Below are 18,631 nucleotides of genomic sequence, written 5' to 3'. Positions count from 1 at the left end.
CCTCCCCTGGCCAAGCTTGAGGCTGTGTCCTCTTGTCCTAGCGCTGGTTGCCCGGGAGAAGAGGCCGACTCCCACTGCGCTACAACCTCCCTTCAGGTAGTTGTAGACTGCACTAAGGTCACCTCTGAGCCTCCTCTTCTCCAGGCTAATTAGCAGCTTGAAACAGAATTTAGTTAGAAAATACTGCTGCTTAAAATGATTTTAGGCTGAGTAGACTGCTTTTACCTCACTGGGTAGCCAGTTCAACTCAACGTGATGAAGCCTAGTTTGTATTCAAAGAACCTGCCTCCACATTGACAGCAGTTTCAGGCCAACTGCAGGACCCACAGTGGAGCTCTGACCCAGCACACCCGGGTTTTCTGAGCTCACGCTGCTCCTCTGACTTCACTCAGGGTAACAGAATGTCACGTGTCTGGCAACGCACCCGATAAGTTTCTTCTCGACCGGTTCAGACAGACAGAAACTCTGTGTACCAAGAGACCAAAATACTCACCAGACTGGAAACCTGCACAGTAAGTGTAAAGGCGGACAATGCTATTCAGCCAACTTTACAGGCTGGAGATGACTAAGCAATTATGAAGCATTGTTTCTTTTAAAATTAATCAGTCTTAACTCCATCATTTCGAACACGTAGATCATGTGTGTAGCGATGGGTTCTGCGATACAGGCTTCAAAAAGAAAACTTGCTCGTTTGCACAGAGCTCCAATTTAAATTGCTTGCATGGGCTTGTCTCATTTCTACATTTGCTGTTTTGTTTTCAGAAATCATTTAAAATACTTTGAAAATATGGAAATTTCTCTGTTGTAAAATACAGCAAATTTTATCTACTATGCAGTTACAAGGGTTTTAATTTTTTTTAAACAGACTGGCATATTTTTTCAAGACAATTCTATAAAATATGATTATTCCCTATTACATATAATTCTTATTTCCTACTTCACTTTCATTTTCAGCGTGGGGTATCAATATTCTGGTATTGTCTTCACTAAAAAGGATGAATCCATAGGCTGATGGAGCCTGAGTGCCTAATCCAATGTCCAGTTAGGTGAAAGGAAAGTCTCACATTGACTTTAAGCATTAGATTGGGTCTCTGGTGCCTAATGAGAAACCTCAGCACAGTAAATTCAAATTAAAACGTTAAGGTAGAAGGGAAATACTTCTTCAGGAATTGGAAGGAGGAAGAGGCAGCGAGAACAAACCCACAAGGACTCAGATGGCAAAGGCAACGTGAAGGTTTTACCACACAACTACGGAAGCGCTGCTTTGAACTGACCACGAGTAGATGAGTTACACCAGGCTCACAGATTATGGCAGGGCAGATAAGATAGGAGAAATCTGCACTGTATGTTTCCTCCAGAAGAAAAAAAGAGCAGTCTACACCCTGCACTCACGAGAACACAGAGTATAGAGATCTGACAAACTTGTAAACATCAGCACTCCCCACTGCTGTTCAGAACACAACCTGCATTATAAAAGTTGGAGAAGTTTTAGTTTAGATCTCAGGGTGCTGGATCAAGCCTGAATTGGTAACACAACCAGGGAAACTTAAACACTGTTTTCTAATTTCAGGAAGTGAGTAGATAAAAACTGTATAGAGGAAACAGTAACTTCCAATAAGTGGTTTAACATTTTTAGATGACAACTTAAACAGATGATCAGCATTTCTGAAGGGATTGCTCAGGTTGTTCATAGTGAATTAGCTGAAACATCTATTAGCAACTATATGAAATTTCCAGTCAAAGGACTTAACAGAGCATCCAGCTGATTTTAGTTGCTTGGAATGCAACTATGAAAACTGCACTTGGAGTGCATACAGTCACTCTGGATTCACACGGGCAGAAAGCAACTGCTGTACTCCTGTTTCAACCGCTGCAAGGCTCATGCGTGCTGCCACTTTTTCTAACTCAGAGACAGGACTAATTAGGAATGTCAGGAACAAGCACAATGTTACACAACAGTCTCTGTCAACTCTCTCAACTTCTACAGAACTGAAGTTTTCTTATTTCACGCACTTCAAGTCCTTCAGCTTCAAAGAATACTTTCCAGACCATAAACAGCAGTTTTAATAGATGTGCAAGAATTTTCTATCGTGGCAAACTTGTTAGATATTATTCAGGTAACATCACCACAGGGTTCATGAAACATTTGTACACAAAACATCAGGAAAAAAGAACACAGATTGTATTTCTGCAGTTGTATTTCTGCACTGCTGCTCAGTTAAGCACCCATGGCTTTGCTAGCAAGGGAGTAAATTCAGTTACCTACCGATACTTCACTTTGATCCTATCGTTGTCAGGGTTGCAGTAGAGTCTCTCCAGATGCTCCTGGGAATCATTGGTCACACTTTGCCAGCTCTGCGTTGCTGTCCTTCTCACTTGCCAATGATAAGGCAAGACCGTGTGATGTTTGGGACAATCACTGCCATAAACACAAGTGCCCTGGAGGAAATCCACACAGATTTCTATTCCGTCTTCCTGATGGGTGTGATATTGCAGTTGGTTCAAGAGCTCAAATACCAGATCAAGAGAAGCTTCTTCGCTTTTATCCTGGAATATCCCAGCACTGAATTTATTGCTTGGGCTCAAATTGTATTGCATTGGACAGCTGTTCTCTTGGAACAAACCAGATGTGTAGCTTTCCAGAATCTTGTCTGGAAACAAAGGACAAGCTGCACCATCACTGGAAGTTGGGTGCAAAGGATGATCCTGGAATGATTCACTACTATTATCAGCAGCCGTTCCAGGAGTAGTTTCTGGTGAGAAGCCTTGCTCTCCTGACTGGACATCTTGCTCAGGATGCCCAGAAGAAGGATGAGCTACTGGCAATTGACTCTGCACATCTGGAGCTGTTGGCATCAGCACAGTCACGTTACTTTGTGGTTGGGGGCAAGAAGTACCGAGGTCCAGAGTCTTTTTCACAGCAGGTTCACATAAATCACTATGACCGCCACCTTGGCCTCGGGGCACAAAGACCCTATCCAAGGTCCCAGCTCCCAGCAAACTGGTGAAGATTGGCCGCAAAGCCCGGAGAGTTTCTGTGTCCAGCCTCTTCTGCACTTGCTGCTTCTTCTTGAAGCAAGGCTTCACTGGTGGTATCTTTTCAGACAGTCTGACCTGAGGAGGAAAGTCCTCTGCAGGAGGGCACTTCATTCCTGGGCAGTGAGTCTGCTGCACAACACACGCTGGCTTTGGTTCGGCGTCCATCAGACACAGACTTTGCTCTCTCCAAATCACTTTCAAACGTCCCAGAGCCTCACAAGAATCAATCTAGGGCAGAAAGGAAAACAAGACAGTTAATCTCTCTAATTGCTCATGGTTGACACGAACAAGATCACCCCTGGAGAGGATTTCGAGCCAGCAACAGCAAACTCCTCCCTTCTCTGTGACTGTGGGTAGCCCCTAGGCACGTAAAGCATGAAACCAGCTAAACTCAGGCTAATTAATCCCAAACACACACTCATCGTCTTCTCACACACGAAATCTCAGAGACACTCAGGCACGCACACACGATCCCCAGAGGGGGGGCAGGAAAGGGGGATGGTCTGCTGTCCTCCTCCTTGCGATGATGTTTAATAATAAACAGCACTTTAGTTCATTATATTCCACAAAAGCGAACGCTGCATTGTTCATTTTTATGCCTCAATCACACACGGACCGGAGAACAGACGCATCAGCAGACATACGTTCCCACCACACTTTAATCACTCACAAAGCATTTCTTCTCCCACCAGATAAGCAGGCAGACGTACACATCCCCCTTCCATTCACATACATCTTCCCTCGCACAATCTCACCCACCCACCCAGCCGCATCCTCAGAGAACCGCTGGCTCCGCTTCAACGAACGGCAAACTTCACACCGACTTCAGCAGGGGCCAGGATTTAATCCTTGGCTTTTCAGACACGGGAATTCAAGTGCTGACACCCTGTTCCTCCCGCTGCACATCCGACACTGACAGTCCCCTACACGTCCTGGCCCTCCCACTTCACACGCAGCCACGCTCACATGCCCACACACTCTCGCACTGACTCAGTCGCGCTGGCTGCACTCCGTCACCCTGCCGTGACACACCGAGCTCCTCTGCCTCCCGCAACAGTCAACACGAATTAAAACCGGGCAGCGAAGAAAACAAAGGGGTGCTGGTTACTCAGGAGCAGAGAAAAATTTACTTGCAACATGAAAAAAATTTTTTTCTAAAGTGCAAATAAATAGTACGTCTCGTACGTCACCAGAAAGCAAGCTCTATACCTTTTAATCAGGAATCCTGTAATGTTTGATTACGCTTAATTAAACCCTCTTCAATCTCCTGGCACGCAGCCTCAAAGCTTAGAGCAGAGCACATTAACGATTGCTTCCTGGATAAATGCGTTCCGAGCAAAGTAACTTCTCATGACAAAACAAAACGCCAGAAAACAGATAAAATCTGGCAGTAATTTCTTACTGCTGACAATTTGCTCCAGAAAATTTCTCACAGAGTCTTCCTTATTTTGGAACATTCGTTCATAAGCCTTTTGCATTACCCTGGGAAACAGCACGTCAGGATCGCCAGGAAAAAGAAAAAAAAATAGTTGTACCTCTCCAGTTTCCCATTTTTTGATTAAATTTAAAGCAAACGGTATATCTGCTTGCCAGTTAAAACAAACTCCAAAATTATTGGTGTCTCTGTTATTCTTCCACAGACATAGCAGGCAATTTTCTTTCTAAAACACCAAGTGTACCTTAAACCTTCAAATACTTCCAAGGTTTAAGAATCCTCAACTCGGAAAGGAATCAGATGCTTCACTTCATCGTGCCCCTGCGGTATGTGAGAGGATCTCCCAGGGTTCAAGGAGTCCTGCTGTGCCGAGGAGCCAAACAAGTGACTTATGGTCATTTTTCAGCCCTATCTTTAACGCTACTTCAACACTGGTATTGCTTCCTTGAGTATAATTTAAGTTTTGCTGCTATTCTTAAGGAACTGCCTTACTATATAGAGCTGAATCCCCCAACAAAGTAGGAATAAAGAACATCAGAATTTGTTGGCATTTCTAATTCAGCATTTTAACACCCCAAACCAGTCGCTATTATTTAGAAACAACACTAACAATCCCCACGAGCAACGCTGTATTTGCACAATGTATTTCAACAGAGGAAGCTCTTGGTGGGAGATTTCAGCCCCTAAGTCTCACGCGAACCACACCTCCCTTTCCTTCACGAAAGAAAGTCTAGTGACCCTAAAATAAATTTTAAAAGAAGGAAAAATAAAAGCGACAGCTCAAACACAACACCTAACAACAAGAGCAAGCAGACAAACCTCCTCGCAACTTCCCGCAGGTCCCCCCCTCCCCAGCACCGCTCCCCCGCTGAGACCTACCGGCTTCTGCTCCCCTCCCGTGGGATTCCTGCGGGTTGCCCCGGTTTAAGGACACCTCCAACACCGCATCAGCCTGCTGGGGCGGGCGGGGGGGAAGGAAATAAACGCACGGGCTGCTGCAGCCGGGCGCCAGCACGTCCGTGTCTGCACGGCCACAGCGCAGGAACGGCTGCGGCTCGGGCCGGGAGTCCCGGGCTGGTTCGCCACTCGCCTTCGGGGTTACCGGGAGACGGCGGCGGGGGGAGGCCGGAGCCGGGGCCCGGGGGGAGGCCGGAGCCGGGCCCGGGGGGAGCGCGGCGGGGGGAGGCCGGAGCCGGGCCCCGGGGGGAGCGCGGCGGGGGGAGGCCGGAGCCGGGCCCCGGGGGAGTGCGGCGGGGCTCACGGCAGCCCTGCCCGCCCAGAGCTGCGCCCACACCGCCCGTCCCGCCCCGCAGCTCCCTCTGCCCCTCACATCTTCCCCTCCCAGTTTTAAGTATCGCTTCCCGAGCGCGCTGGGCAGGCGGCTGCGCGGCCCGGGGCGGAGCTCTCCGAGGCGGCCGGGGCGGTGCGGCTGCTCCCCGCCGCCGGTGCCGGGAAGCCGGCCCGCCCCCTCCGCCTCCCCCGACCCCCGGGGCTCCGGAATGGAGACAAAGGCGGCCGGGCTGCAGCGTGACTTTGGCGTGTGTGAAGCCCCCGCACTGTAACCAGTGACACCAGAGAAAACAAAGCGCCCTGACTGGGTCCTTCCCAACAGCGAAGGGGTAACAGATGCCTTCGCGTTTCATTGACCACGCTTTAAGCGTTTAGTTTCACCTCCCTCCCCCTTGTGAGCCCCAACGCCGCACCGACACGGGGCTGTAAGGAGGATTTCCTCAGGCAAAAAATAACCCGCAGCAGGGCGATGGCGGGGCGAGGCGTGCGTGCGGGTGTGCTCGCACGCAAGGAGCGAGCTGCGCCTGGGAACACGCGAGTTCGTCAGCTCCCGCAGCTTACCAGTCACGCAGCGCGCTGGAATAAACAGCCCTTGCTAAAGCCAAAGATAGCACGCTCGACTTCCAAACAGGACTGAATTTCACGGTGTACGTTGCTCAAAGAACAGTAATTAATGACTAAGAAGTAAACCAGAAGCCCATCCTGGAACAAAAGTCACCGTGACTCATTTTCTGTACCTCCACGGGGTGAGCTCAGCCCCCTTCTCGCACGGGGCTGCCAGGATTTGGGCCCTGTGACACACTCTGAAAAAGAAAGCATCAAGTACAGCACATATAATCAATTACAGTAAGTTCCTATTTATTTACAAGGCGTATTTTATAGGTTGAATTCGTTAAGAGCATGGTTTCTTTTGTCCCAAAGCCATTGGCGTGCTGTCATCTCTTGGCTGCACGCTGTGCGTGTGTGAGAGCACGGTGGGGCAGCTCAGCTGCTGGTGTGACAGCCTGGGATGCCTCCCTGGTGAATCACACGCTCGTGTTTCTGTAGTAAGTTTCCGTAGGACATGGCCAGCAAGTCACACGGACTCAACACCACCAGAATTCAGCGCATCTGCATCACTAACTTGGCCAGATAACTTATAAAGAGGTAAATAACTTCAGAAGGTGAAATTTATGTTGATGGAACACCTATTACATGTGTTATTGTTTCCTTTCTAAATAAAACCAGTCTTTCATTCCTTCTGTGCGGTGATTTTATGAAATTTTGTATACAGAAATACAGGCATCTGGAAAGAAACTGTCATTTTGAGATGGCACAAGCTTTACGGAGCGTTTTGCAAACGCTGCACAGCTGCGTTTATAATGCAGGGAGAAAATGCCATTTCTACAAACAAATTACAAAAATTGAGCTGCCTTCTTATAGAATGACACAAGAGAGGCCGAGCGAAGAAGGCATCCACATCTACAGGAGCTGAAAACAAATTATCATCTGTAAATTAATTGAACTCGAGTGTCTGAAACATCAGACAGGCGCAGCCCTGCTCTGTCTGGCCTCGACAAACCAAGAGCTTTCCCAAGCACGGTGACTGGCAATGTGTCACATCCTCATTCAGTGAGGAAGAACCGTACACACACTTGCGTTCATCTTCTATTACCAGAACAGAAATGATCTGTTTGGAATAGCTTATTTCATGCAGGAGATATAAATAAGTAGCACATATGGCTGAACTACACGCTAAGGTATGCACGGCTCCCGCTGCAGTGGGACTGTAAGGATGTAACTGGGGAAAGATGGATGCCTGGAATAACCAGCTTTCTCAAAACAGATGTATAATTAAAGGAAATCCATCACAGCACGCCAGCAGGTCATACACCCATTTCTGAGGCTACCCCACACAAATATATAAAGAAAATATGACCACCATGAAAGCATGATCTCATTTTTAAATACACGGTTAAATCTTAAGCAAGAGAAAGCAAGCTTTAATTATTTCTTGCAGATGGTAAACTGCATCAGAGCGAGTGCAATCTACAATTCTGACTTGCAAATAAGGCAGTAATCAGTATGCACACTTCACTTGCTGATGGAAGAAGGGAAATGGCTTTGACTTGAATGCTCATGCTCAGAAAAAAAGTTCTCTGGCTCCAACATATTTTTTTCCAGTGACAGAAGCAATACCTCTTTTTCTACCTCAATACTTGCACCATGAACACATCCCATCACAGGAAGGTTAACTGTCCTTTTCTGATGTGTTACATGAAGGGAAGTCAGCAAATGCTGGTGGGGACTGGAAGGATGCTGGGGAACAAGGCGGTCTCCAAAGCCGTTACAGCCCAAGTCTGTCCTGCACAGACTCTCACTCTCAGCATTTCCAGCAAGAAGGAAAAGGAACAGTCACTGCCCCAAGCTCTTATTTTAGCCCAGTGTATTTCTGCCCCTCTACACGGCCCTGCTGAGGCCACATCTGGAGTAACTGTGTGCAGTTCTGGGCCCCCCAGTTCAGGAAAGACAAGGAATTACTGGAGAGAGTCCAGCGGAGGGTACGGAGATGGTCAGAGGGCTGGAGCATCTCTGCTGTGAGGAGAGACTGAGGGAGCTGGGGCTGTTCAGCTGGAGAAGAGCAGACTGAGGGGGATCTTATCAACACTTACAGATACCTTAGGGGTGGGTGTCAAGGGGATGGGGCCAGACTCTTCTCAGTGGTGCCCAGTGACAGGACAAGGGGCAATGGGCACAAGCTGAAACATGGGAAGTTCCATCTGAATATGAGGAGGAACTTCTTTACTGTGAGGGTGCCAGAGCCCTGGCACAGGCTGCCCAGGGAGGGGGGGAGTCTCCTTCTCTGGAGATATTCAAAACCCGCCTGGACGCGACCCTGTGCAACGTGCTCTGGGTGACCCTGCTTGGGCAGGGGGTTGGGCTGGATGATCTCCAGAGGTGCCTTCCAACCCTTAACCAGTCTGTGTGATTCTGTGATCTTCTGCCATTGAATCAGAGGGAAAAACTGTTGGCGGTGGCTAGCAGTGGGTGTGGGGAAGCCCTCTCATTAAAGATTAAGAATCCCTGCGAACACATTTTTGGGAGCAAAACCAATGCAGGATATAGACCAACATGTTTTAAAACCTTTTTTTCCTGATTCTTTGTCACCAGGAAAAGAAGTTAATGAAGTTAAAATACCTCCCCACCTTCAGGATATCTTTCTAAACTGCACTGCCTAGTTCAGTCAGCTAAGACCTTTAACATGGTTACATTTTCGTTTTCTCAGTTACGGAGCAGGTGAACATTGAAACTGCTGAAAAGAAACACCAGGATGTTATGTGGTGGTACATGGCACACACCTTTCCCTGCTATCTAAGGCAGCCTTTCCAGAAAAAGTGATTCAAGGTCATCATGCAAAGCCATCAGTACTGCAGGACTACTTTTCTTTGATACTATGGTGATTCATTTAACTGATAGCATGATAAATCACAAAACCACTGCTATCATTCCAAGATCTTGCTACTCAACGCAGAAGTTGCATGACAAACTCATGCTTACAGAAAGTTTTATTGGTTGGAACTGAACTTATTTTGAGATTACACCTGACACACCGGATCAACCATTTAGCACTTCAAAGTCAAAGAGAACATATGAAGTATATGCCTCTCTCTCTGCTATGTAGCAGCACACATGAATGCTGAAAATAAGAAATGAAAGTTGTTATTCTTAAGCTACTGAATTATTATTTGCAGTAGGAAACAGACTACAAAGTTATACCACCTTTATTTTAATAAAAATACTAAACTGACTTTGATTTAGCAGTGGAAAAACAATCTATTCATGTACATTTATTACAGAAATCAATATCAAACTCAGGAATTCATCTATGATGTAGCTGATTTTTACAGTAATGCTTTAAAATTAACCAAAGAGATGGCTCTTTTCCACACCAATGCTTGATGACAAATGTTAATCACTTTCAAATAACGTTTCAAGCCCTACCCTTGTTCTGACACAGACATGTGCCAGCAAGTCAGGATCGGTGAGTACCAAGAGGAAAGAAATGTCAGTGGTGCAGACAGTTTTTACAAGTTAACAGATGGGAAAAGAAAATCTCTGCTCAGTTCACCCTGTTACCGAGATGTGCTGACTCTTCCATAGCTACTAGACTTCTGCAATAGTCCAGTTAACTCCCTCTTAATACCAAGAGTGGTAATTTTAATTGGTTTTTTTAAAAGTGAAAAAGTGCTTGTTGTGTTTATATGAAGGTAAAATAATGCCAGCCAGTTTTCACTAATGAAGAGAGAGGAGGGCAGCAAAGGCTTATACAGCACCCACATGCCGGTAGCCTCTTCTGGAGTGACACCTAGTGAGCTACGTCTCGCTTTGGCCTCTCCTGAAGATGAGGAGGGCAGAAATTTCAAGGTCCAAGCATGTGGAGATGAAATTTTCTATCAATTAAAGTCTCCCTCCACTGGAAACACTCAACATTGACTGAACTTTGCCCAGGCTGGTACATATAACTTCAGGTCAGAAGAAGGACCTCCGGGGAGTGGCAAATGCTTCATGTCAGAGCCTAGAAAAGGTGGGACCCTACTTTGCTGGGGGGCATCTGTGTTGTGTATCTAATGGCTGATTTCCAGCCACTGTCAGAATGAAGAATTGCTGCTGAAAATGCCATTACATTCAGAGCAAGAGGATCAGTAAGCAAATAACTACAGTAATTACTATTCCTCCTTGTGCCCTACTGCTATCAGATACAGCGAGGAACCTCAGATGATTAAGCAGTATTGCCTGCCTGACTGGGAGATGCATTTGGCTCTTTGGAAGACAATGACCTAAAAGCACAGTGTTTTTAAGAAAAAGATAAACACAGATTATTCTCCTGGCACTACCCACAAGCACGTAAAAAAAACAAACCCTCATCTGCTTACACATGATCATCTAGAACTGGTGTAAATGGAAGAAGGTGGCTAGTTTATAGTCTTCAAAACAAAAATCTTCTTGCTAGTTAAATGACATATTCACTGTGTGGTGGTAATTTTTTAGTAAAACCTCGTATTCTTCCCTTTTACCCTGCTCAAAAGTATCAAGTACTCAAGTAGAGTAGTTCCAATTCATCACTATTAGTAAATGAAACTTTTTGAATCCAGACCCAACATTTGCAGCTAGCAGTAACAAACCCCAGTAATTTCCTTGGTCTCAAATTCACCTGCTTTTAATATCTTGTACTGTAAATTAAATCTTCTACTGTAAATTAAAAGTTTTAAAAGCACACCATTCTGTTTCTCTTATTTAATAAAACCTGAAAGTTTGGTGAAAACAGCATTTCTCAGAAAAAAAATGATTGTATGGTACACATACGAATATCACCATACTTGTAGTTATTTTGCTGACTATCAGATAATCTTATCTCTGTAAGTGATTTATGATTCATGTATTCGGACAGGGAATGCATGATTCAAAAGCAGGCCCTTTTCCTGGAAAATCTGTTAATCATTTCTGCAGAGATCCCTCACTATCCTAGGGCTGCAGCCTTAGAGGAATGGACCTAGAGCTTTGGCCTACACATGCAGCAGAACACTTGAATGCTTTTAGCATATCAGTACGGTGCCATTTTGGCACTGGTGAGGCTGCACCTTGAATCCTGTGTCCAGTTCTGGGCCCCGCACTTCAAGAGAGATGTTGAGGTGTTGGAGCGAGTGCAGAGGAGGGCGACCAAGCTGGGGAAGGGTCTGGAGGGTCTGACCTACGAGGAACGGCTGAGGGAGCTGGGGGTGTTTAGCCTGGAGAAGAGGAGGCTCAGAGGTGACCTTAGTGCAGTCTACAACTACCTGAAGGGAGGTTGTAGTGGAATGGGAGTCAGCGTCTTCTCCCGGGCAACTAGCAATAGGACAAGAGGACACAGCCTCAAGCTTCACCAGGGGAGGTTCAGGTTGGACATTAGGAAGCATTTCTTCTCAGCAAGGGTCATTAGCCATTGGAAGGGGCTGCCCAGGGAGGTGGTGGAGTCACCATCTCTGGAGGGGTTTAAGACAAGACTGGACATGGCACTTAGTGCCATGGTCTAGTTGACATGGTGGTGTCAGGGCAACGGTTGGACTCGATGATCCCAGAGGGCTCTTCCAACCTGGTTGATTCTGTGATTCTGTGATTACACAGCTTAAGCTGAAGCGTTACAAAGAGTTCTCGTCTATCTTATGAAACAAGAAATGATTTTATCACAAAATAGAAACAGAAAAAAAATTATATCAGTCATACTCAAGTCAGCAGTCTTTCGAGAAGTCATCTTTCTAGATGGAGTTTTCTCCTGCAGCTGTACTATCCACTGTTGTACCAGTTTGTGAGGAAAATTAATGATACTTCAAAACTAAAAAAAAAAGCCAAAATGAGCATTTTGTGACTGGAGGCTGAAGACAGCCTTTCATCAGTGTGAGCAGGACCTCTGCAAACAGTGCCTCTTGCTCAAAACTAAACTTCCTGACTTACTCACCCGCAAAGCATCGTGTGTCCATCTGCTACAGACCAGAGGGATGCTCTGGGACATTAAAGCATCCAGCCAATTTTGAAGTTCATTTAGATACATGAGTTAACACAGAAAATGACATAAAATATGCCCAGAACGAGGACATGCTCATTTGGTTTATAAAGGGTTTTGCTGCACTGGTGCACCCTCTCGTGGAAGTCTCTTCCATCAGCATAAGCCGTGTCAATTTAGTGAAGGCCAAGGCAACGCTGACCACCCATCCTTAACTAATATGAGCTACACAAACCGACTGATAGAATACCATGTAACTCTGACATGTTTTGAAGGTTCATTCTAAATCGCTGGTGGTTCTGGAGCACATGGATTCTGCCACACGGTGAGCAGTGATGTGTGGGTGGCAGGGCTTTGTTTTTTCTCCTGTAGGCTGCTCCTATTTAAACTAAACACAATGAGAATATATTTATATAATGCAGTGTCAACCAACTAAAATTTATACAGCTAGTTCTAACACACACACACAGGTAGTACTATCTACATGTAAATAATGTCCATTCTTCAACCAAAATTTCCAACAAATCATAAAGGGACACCTGGCAGGTAACAGTACCGTAGTATTTTACATCTGAAAAGCCAGCTAAGAGCTGCTCACTACAGCAAACCTTCATTAGAGCTTTAGTTACCCAGTAAAACACTGATTCGACAAAGACTTGTAAGACCCTTGAAGAGCTGAGTGTGAATGAAGATCTCTAGACATCCCTTGAAAAGGTCAATCCTTAAAATATAAAAGGGAGAAGTAGTATAAATTTAACTGCTCTGCCAAGCTCTGCATGATTCAAACAGCAAGGAGGAAAACAGCAGCATTCACATCTTACATTAAAAATAAAATAAATGAATGGAAGAAGTTAACACTAAATTCAACAAAACATTTTTCTTCCAAGATGCAGGAGATGAAGAACAAAAATCTGAAGCTTGAGAAATAACTGTTAATGTTCAAATCTTCAAACTTAACTCCTGAAAATGGCAATAATAAAATTATTCACAAACATATCATGTGCATCCAATGGGCTAGGCACAGTTCCAGATCAGCTGAAATAGCCTTAAGTGACTATGAGTAGGAGAGATGCTCTGCTCGATGTTTGAGAAGGAGAATATGCATTTGAAAGATTATTTCTTTACAGAAGAATTATTGTGTGGGAGTACACTGTAAATGCTTTACTTCTGGAATTCAGAAATCCGTGTGTTGCTGAATTCAGCATTCCAGAAGGGTGTTTCACAGTATTTCAATGTGGTGTTCTCACAAGGTAAGAGAGAACTCACGAAGCAACAGCACTGGATAACGTACTCTGCTTTGTTTGCCTCAATGATTATTGCAACTATCTTCCCTTTTCCTAACACAGAGGATAGCTCAGATATTCTCCTGCCCTTACAGCATCACAGATTCTTCCCAAATTCATATCCAGACAAGCAAGCTGTCCTCTCAAAACTGTCTGGAAACAACGCTGGTTCAAGACAGTGCCACTCCTTACCAACCCCCAGACTGTGCTCTTCTGGGGGCTACTTCTAAACCACATCGAGGAACTGATTTGGCTGAAAAATCATACAGCCAGATTATGTCTTCAATTTAAAACCTCAGACACCACAGAATGCTTCAAAAAAAGCACAGCACACAACTGGGAAGCTGCTCATCCACCTCGCTCACACAAAGACAGAAGACGACACTTAGTTTATGAGCGTCACGCGTGTTTATTCAAAGAAGGTTTTTCTTTCCTATTTCAACAGTCCCCAATCAGCTGATCCAAAACTCAGCTAATCCCTCACTGCATGACAAATTTCAATACACCCAAGTAAACACCAGGATTTCAGACTATTACAAGAGTGTGATTTTGAACAATGAGGGGTTTTTCAATCTTAACTATAGTGAAGCTTTTGCTCTGCTCTGATTTAATTCTTGGACATAGTTTACTCCACTGACTCTGGAACAAATGCCGTTGAGAAAGTTAGTTTGAATTTAGATTCAGATGTGAATGTGAAAACCTAGCAGTTTTCAAAACTATGGAATTTATTTCCCACCTAACAAGTGTTGGGGAGGACGGAGGGATGTAAGAGGAAACATGGAAAGAAATCTGTCCAGATTTCTTCTAGCCAGAATGAGGAGAATACACAATTTCCCCCGAGAATTATAATAGACAGCTGCAAGGTTAAGTCTCAGTCACAAACTTTTTAGGCTGTATCCACACTGCTAGGAAACGTTCTCTATTTCAGTGAATTACTTAGGTTAAAACAGCAGAGTAGACAGAGGTCTTCCACATATGTGAAGTGAAATGGTTCAGCTAGAACAGAAATGAAATGTTCAGCTAGAACAATTAAATAAGGGCAAAAGGAAGTCATCACTCCCAGAGGACCTGGCAATGAAATGGCTCCTGAAAGCAAATAATAGATATTGTTTCTGTGCTTAACAAAAACCCTTTTAGAGAAGCAAACAAAACCAGAATGGGTGGTAAGTAGGCAGCAAAATTAATGGTTGTGAGGTCGGCCAAGTTTATGCTTTAACTTTGAATGTAGGTTCAAAATGTAGTTGCATATGGAAAATAAAAAGGTGTTTTCACATGAGTGGGATCATTCCTCTGGCTGTGGTATGATTTAAACTAAAATTCATATAGTACTAGCATATATATAATGGACTGAGAAAGATGCAAGACACTGCATAGATGCTTCATTTCCACAGTAAAACATCAAATCCAGGGTAAACATGAGGCCAAAGGCCTTTTAGCCTAACTTAAAAAGAGGAAAACACACTCACCCCCAAGTATAACAGAGTATCACCACTGGTACTATTGAAAAAAACACATGCAAGCATCTGGAGACAACATCAAAGAAATGAGACCCTCCTTTTCTGACAGACAGCTGGACTCATTGCTGTGTTACATTCCATAACTGGCTGAAATAAACACTTTTAAAACATCAGGTCTCTCTTAAATGTATCCCTGAAGATTTACTCTGACAAACTAATGTTATAAAAGCAAAGAATAGAGAGGGTGTATCAAAGCCCACGTTGAGGACATTTGTTTTGTTATAGAGAGATTAAGGGTGTGCATTGTAATTCCACACAGCACATGATGTTCTACATTACTTTATGAACGTGAATTGTACACCACCACAGAGATCAGCTGTCATCACCACTGGGGTGATATGTATTTTAATCACAAATATTATCTTCTGTGGGACTCAGGGAGGTTTCTTGCCCGTCAGTATTTCTTTTTGATGCAACTGTTAACGTTGGAATGTGATAGTGATCCTGAAAAAGACATTTCTACCTGAACTTTTTTAATTCTTCTGTTAAATAAGATGTCAGCTACCACGGTAACTAACGACAGAGCAATTCACTTCGCCATAAAAATTACTGGGATGTCCCAATATTAACACTAGATGACAGCAAAAATGGTCAGCTCCTCCCACCCCACACATCAGTTATACCCTAGGTATTCCTGCACTGACCTGCTGGAGACATGCAGGAGACAAGGCACCATTATGGGGCCAGAACAACCCCGTATCCCTGCACTGCTGTTTGCTACTGGAGCGACAAGGACTCATGGCTCTTCAGTCCTGGGGCACCTATTCCTGAAAGAGCCACCACAGCAGCTTCCTGGTTCTGTTCTCGACCCACCTGAGGTTGCTCACCTGCTTTGGAGATTCTGCTTTTCAATCTGACACAAATGTGCTTTGGAGTCTGTACTTCACACAGGTAAGTGGCAATGAGAAAACAGACAAAACAAATCCTGCTGGATGCCACTGCCCTCATGTAAAATTTTAAGCTTGGTCCAGCTTAGAGATTTAGAAAAAAAGCAAGAGCAGAAAGGATAATCTGTGTATTTCCAGAATATTTATCACTGCTTCTCTGTTTTAGAAAGCAATTTGGTAAGAAACATACTTCATAAGTTACAAAGATAACAGCATTAATATTTCTGTTCTCAGAAGAACTTTGCTTTTGGGTCATGGAGCCATTGTTCCTCTGATTTTGATGCCTCATGTTCCCAACGGCTTCTGAATGAGGATTCAGACAAGACGCAGTCAGCACAATGCAGATTTAGGCACTTAAACAAGAACTTGAATTGTTTTGACAGAAATTGGTGGCTCAATTTACTTGTGGGGAAGCAACTACGACACACTTAAAGTGAACATGAAGCTTTGGTGACAGTTTCATTGTACACAGCGTGGCTGCTTAAAGCTACAGTTCGCCAGTGCCAGGATTTTTAAAAAAGCAAAGTGCTCATTTGTTTTTTCATTATTTCACTGCATAAAACACTGTCATACTTGATCTTAACGGAGAGATGGTCACCAGGCAGATTTTGTGCCAAAACGACAGCACCCTGCCCATGTGAACTCAAACCAAGAACAAAATGTTAGGTTTAATTACATTCCACCACACAACACAAAATGAGTTTACCCAGAGGAGTGGAAGGAAGAAATCTGTGCAAGAACAGAGTCAATGATTACATCTGAATCTGGAAACAAGCTTAAACTTCATCTTTCCCACGGTTTCCAACTACTTTATACAACTCTAACAATGTTCTTTAATAAGAAAATTCTTATCATTGGTAACATTGATCAAATAGTGATGTTACCTACTACGCATTTAGTTTTAACGTGTCTTACAAAGAAACCAGGCCTGATCTCCACGCCTGCTGGAGTACCACCCTCAGAAGAGATTTCAGAGTGCTGTCTAATGGGCAGACTGCATTCCCTGCCAGTGGAAGCCAGAAATGGCTGAAGCCATTTCAGAACAGGTTAATGTAACCCAGAGATGCAGGGCATAAGGAAAAGAGACATTAGAAGGAAGGTTTTCAGAGCTATCCGTGTGTTTCATACAATAAATCACAGACTCACAGACTGGTTTGGGTTGGAAGGGACCTTAAAGCCCATCCAGTTCCAACCCCCCGCCACGGGCAGGGACACCTTCCACCAGCCCAGGTTGCTCCCAGCCCCATCCAACCTGGCCTTGAACACTGCCAGGGAGGGGGCAGCCACAGCTTCTCTGGGCAGCCTGGGCCAGGGTCTCACCACCCTCACAGCAAAGAATTTCTTCCTAAAATCTCATCTCAGTCTCCCCTCTTTCAGTTTAAAACCATTCCCCCTCGTTCTGTCACTACTTGCCCTTGTAAAAAGCCCCTCTCCAGCTTTCCTGTAGGAGAAACTCATAGATACTCATCAAGAATAAATAAATCCATGAAAGTCAGGCACGCTTGCAAGTCCAGTGAAATACATGCACACATCTTTAGGTGCTTTAAGACCCCGAAGTAACAATCCACTAAAACCTTGCTGATGACTTCAATAATTTCTGCAGAGAAAACAATTTTTCATTTTAAAAGTTAGAATTCCTTATTAAAAAAAAAAAATCATAATTTTTCCTTCCGTGCACGGCCCCGGCTGGGTACTCACGGCTGTTTCTGCTGGGACTCAGAGCTCCTGCGCTTCATCTGATCGGCTGATGTGGGATCCCGTACTCCCAAGCCAAGGAGGAAGGTCTCACTAGCTGAAGTGTAACTCCCAGAGTTGCCTGTAAATAATATGACATTAGTGATATCATTCTGTTATCACGCTATGTTTAATCCACTTTGAATCACGAAAATCCACTCTCCGTTTGGCCTTGGAAATTTATTACGCGGTCAAACAGCAGAGTCCTTCTGCACTTAAACATTTTATAAATCTCTATCATAATCATTTTTGATCATATAACTTCATTTCCAGCCAGCATTTCCTCATCGTGTGCACCTCATACCTTTTCTTATAAAGAAACAATATTAGTAATTGCGGAAAATAGGGCTCCTACGTGCTGTTACCACAAACTGCAGATGGTAAATAAAGCTGCGGGGACGCTTTCTGTGGCTTCCCGGGGGCATGTGGGCAGGAGGAGAGATGAGGGAACACTTGTAGAAGTTAAAACAATTAAAAAATGCTTTTTAAAAGTGCAGGTAGACCCGAACGCGTTAAAAAAGCACAACACAAACGCAGGCCGACGGCTGTACCAGCCCCGCGGGAGACGGAGCTGGTTTGTCCCGGGTAAGCGAAACGCCGGGGAAACGCGCCGGTTCCCGGTACTGCTTCGCTCCCGCCCCGAGTCAACCCGCTCCCGGTCGCCCCCGAGCCGTACTCACTCGCCTCAGGCACCGCGACCCGGCGGCCTCCCGTGGCTGCGCCGCGGCGCCGGCCGGCCGGGGGCTCCGTGCCGCCGTATTGGGGCGGGCGACAGACAGAGCGGCCGCCTCAGGGCCTCTGCAGCGGGCGGCCGGGGAACGGCCATAGCGGCTGTACCGGCCATAGCGGCCGTGAGGGCCCGGGAGCGCGGCGCCTTCCCGCCGCCTTCCCGCCGCCTTCCCGCCGCCCGCGCTCGCGCCCCCGCGCCC

At 45.2% G+C, this 18,631-nt stretch overlaps 1 protein-coding gene across 2 annotated transcripts in view; it reads right to left on the bottom strand.

Annotated features, from left to right (window-relative positions):
• Positions 1-18,539, bottom strand: part of TIPARP (TCDD inducible poly(ADP-ribose) polymerase) — a 41,177-nt gene extending 22,638 nt beyond the window's left edge. Inside the window, exons 1-3 of one of the 2 annotated variants that reach the window (XM_068406556.1) lie at positions 18,383-18,539; positions 17,667-17,784; positions 2,267-3,267 (exon numbers count right to left, since the gene is read on the bottom strand). In XM_068406556.1, coding sequence (XP_068262657.1) covers positions 2,267-3,204 — 938 coding nt within the window. In that variant the 5' untranslated portion in view covers positions 3,205-3,267; positions 17,667-17,784; positions 18,383-18,539. Of the gene's footprint in view, positions 1-2,266; positions 3,268-5,353; positions 5,641-17,666; positions 17,785-18,382 lie in introns of those variants that run through there. The other variant, XM_068406555.1, reaches the window with a different exon arrangement.
• Between the last annotated feature and the right edge of the window lie 92 nt (positions 18,540-18,631).

Source organism: Nyctibius grandis, chromosome 8 (assembly GCF_013368605.1).
Source record: "Nyctibius grandis isolate bNycGra1 chromosome 8, bNycGra1.pri, whole genome shotgun sequence".
NCBI lineage: Eukaryota > Metazoa > Chordata > Aves > Nyctibiiformes > Nyctibiidae > Nyctibius > Nyctibius grandis.
This window is presented reverse-complemented; position numbering and strand designations above follow the sequence as displayed.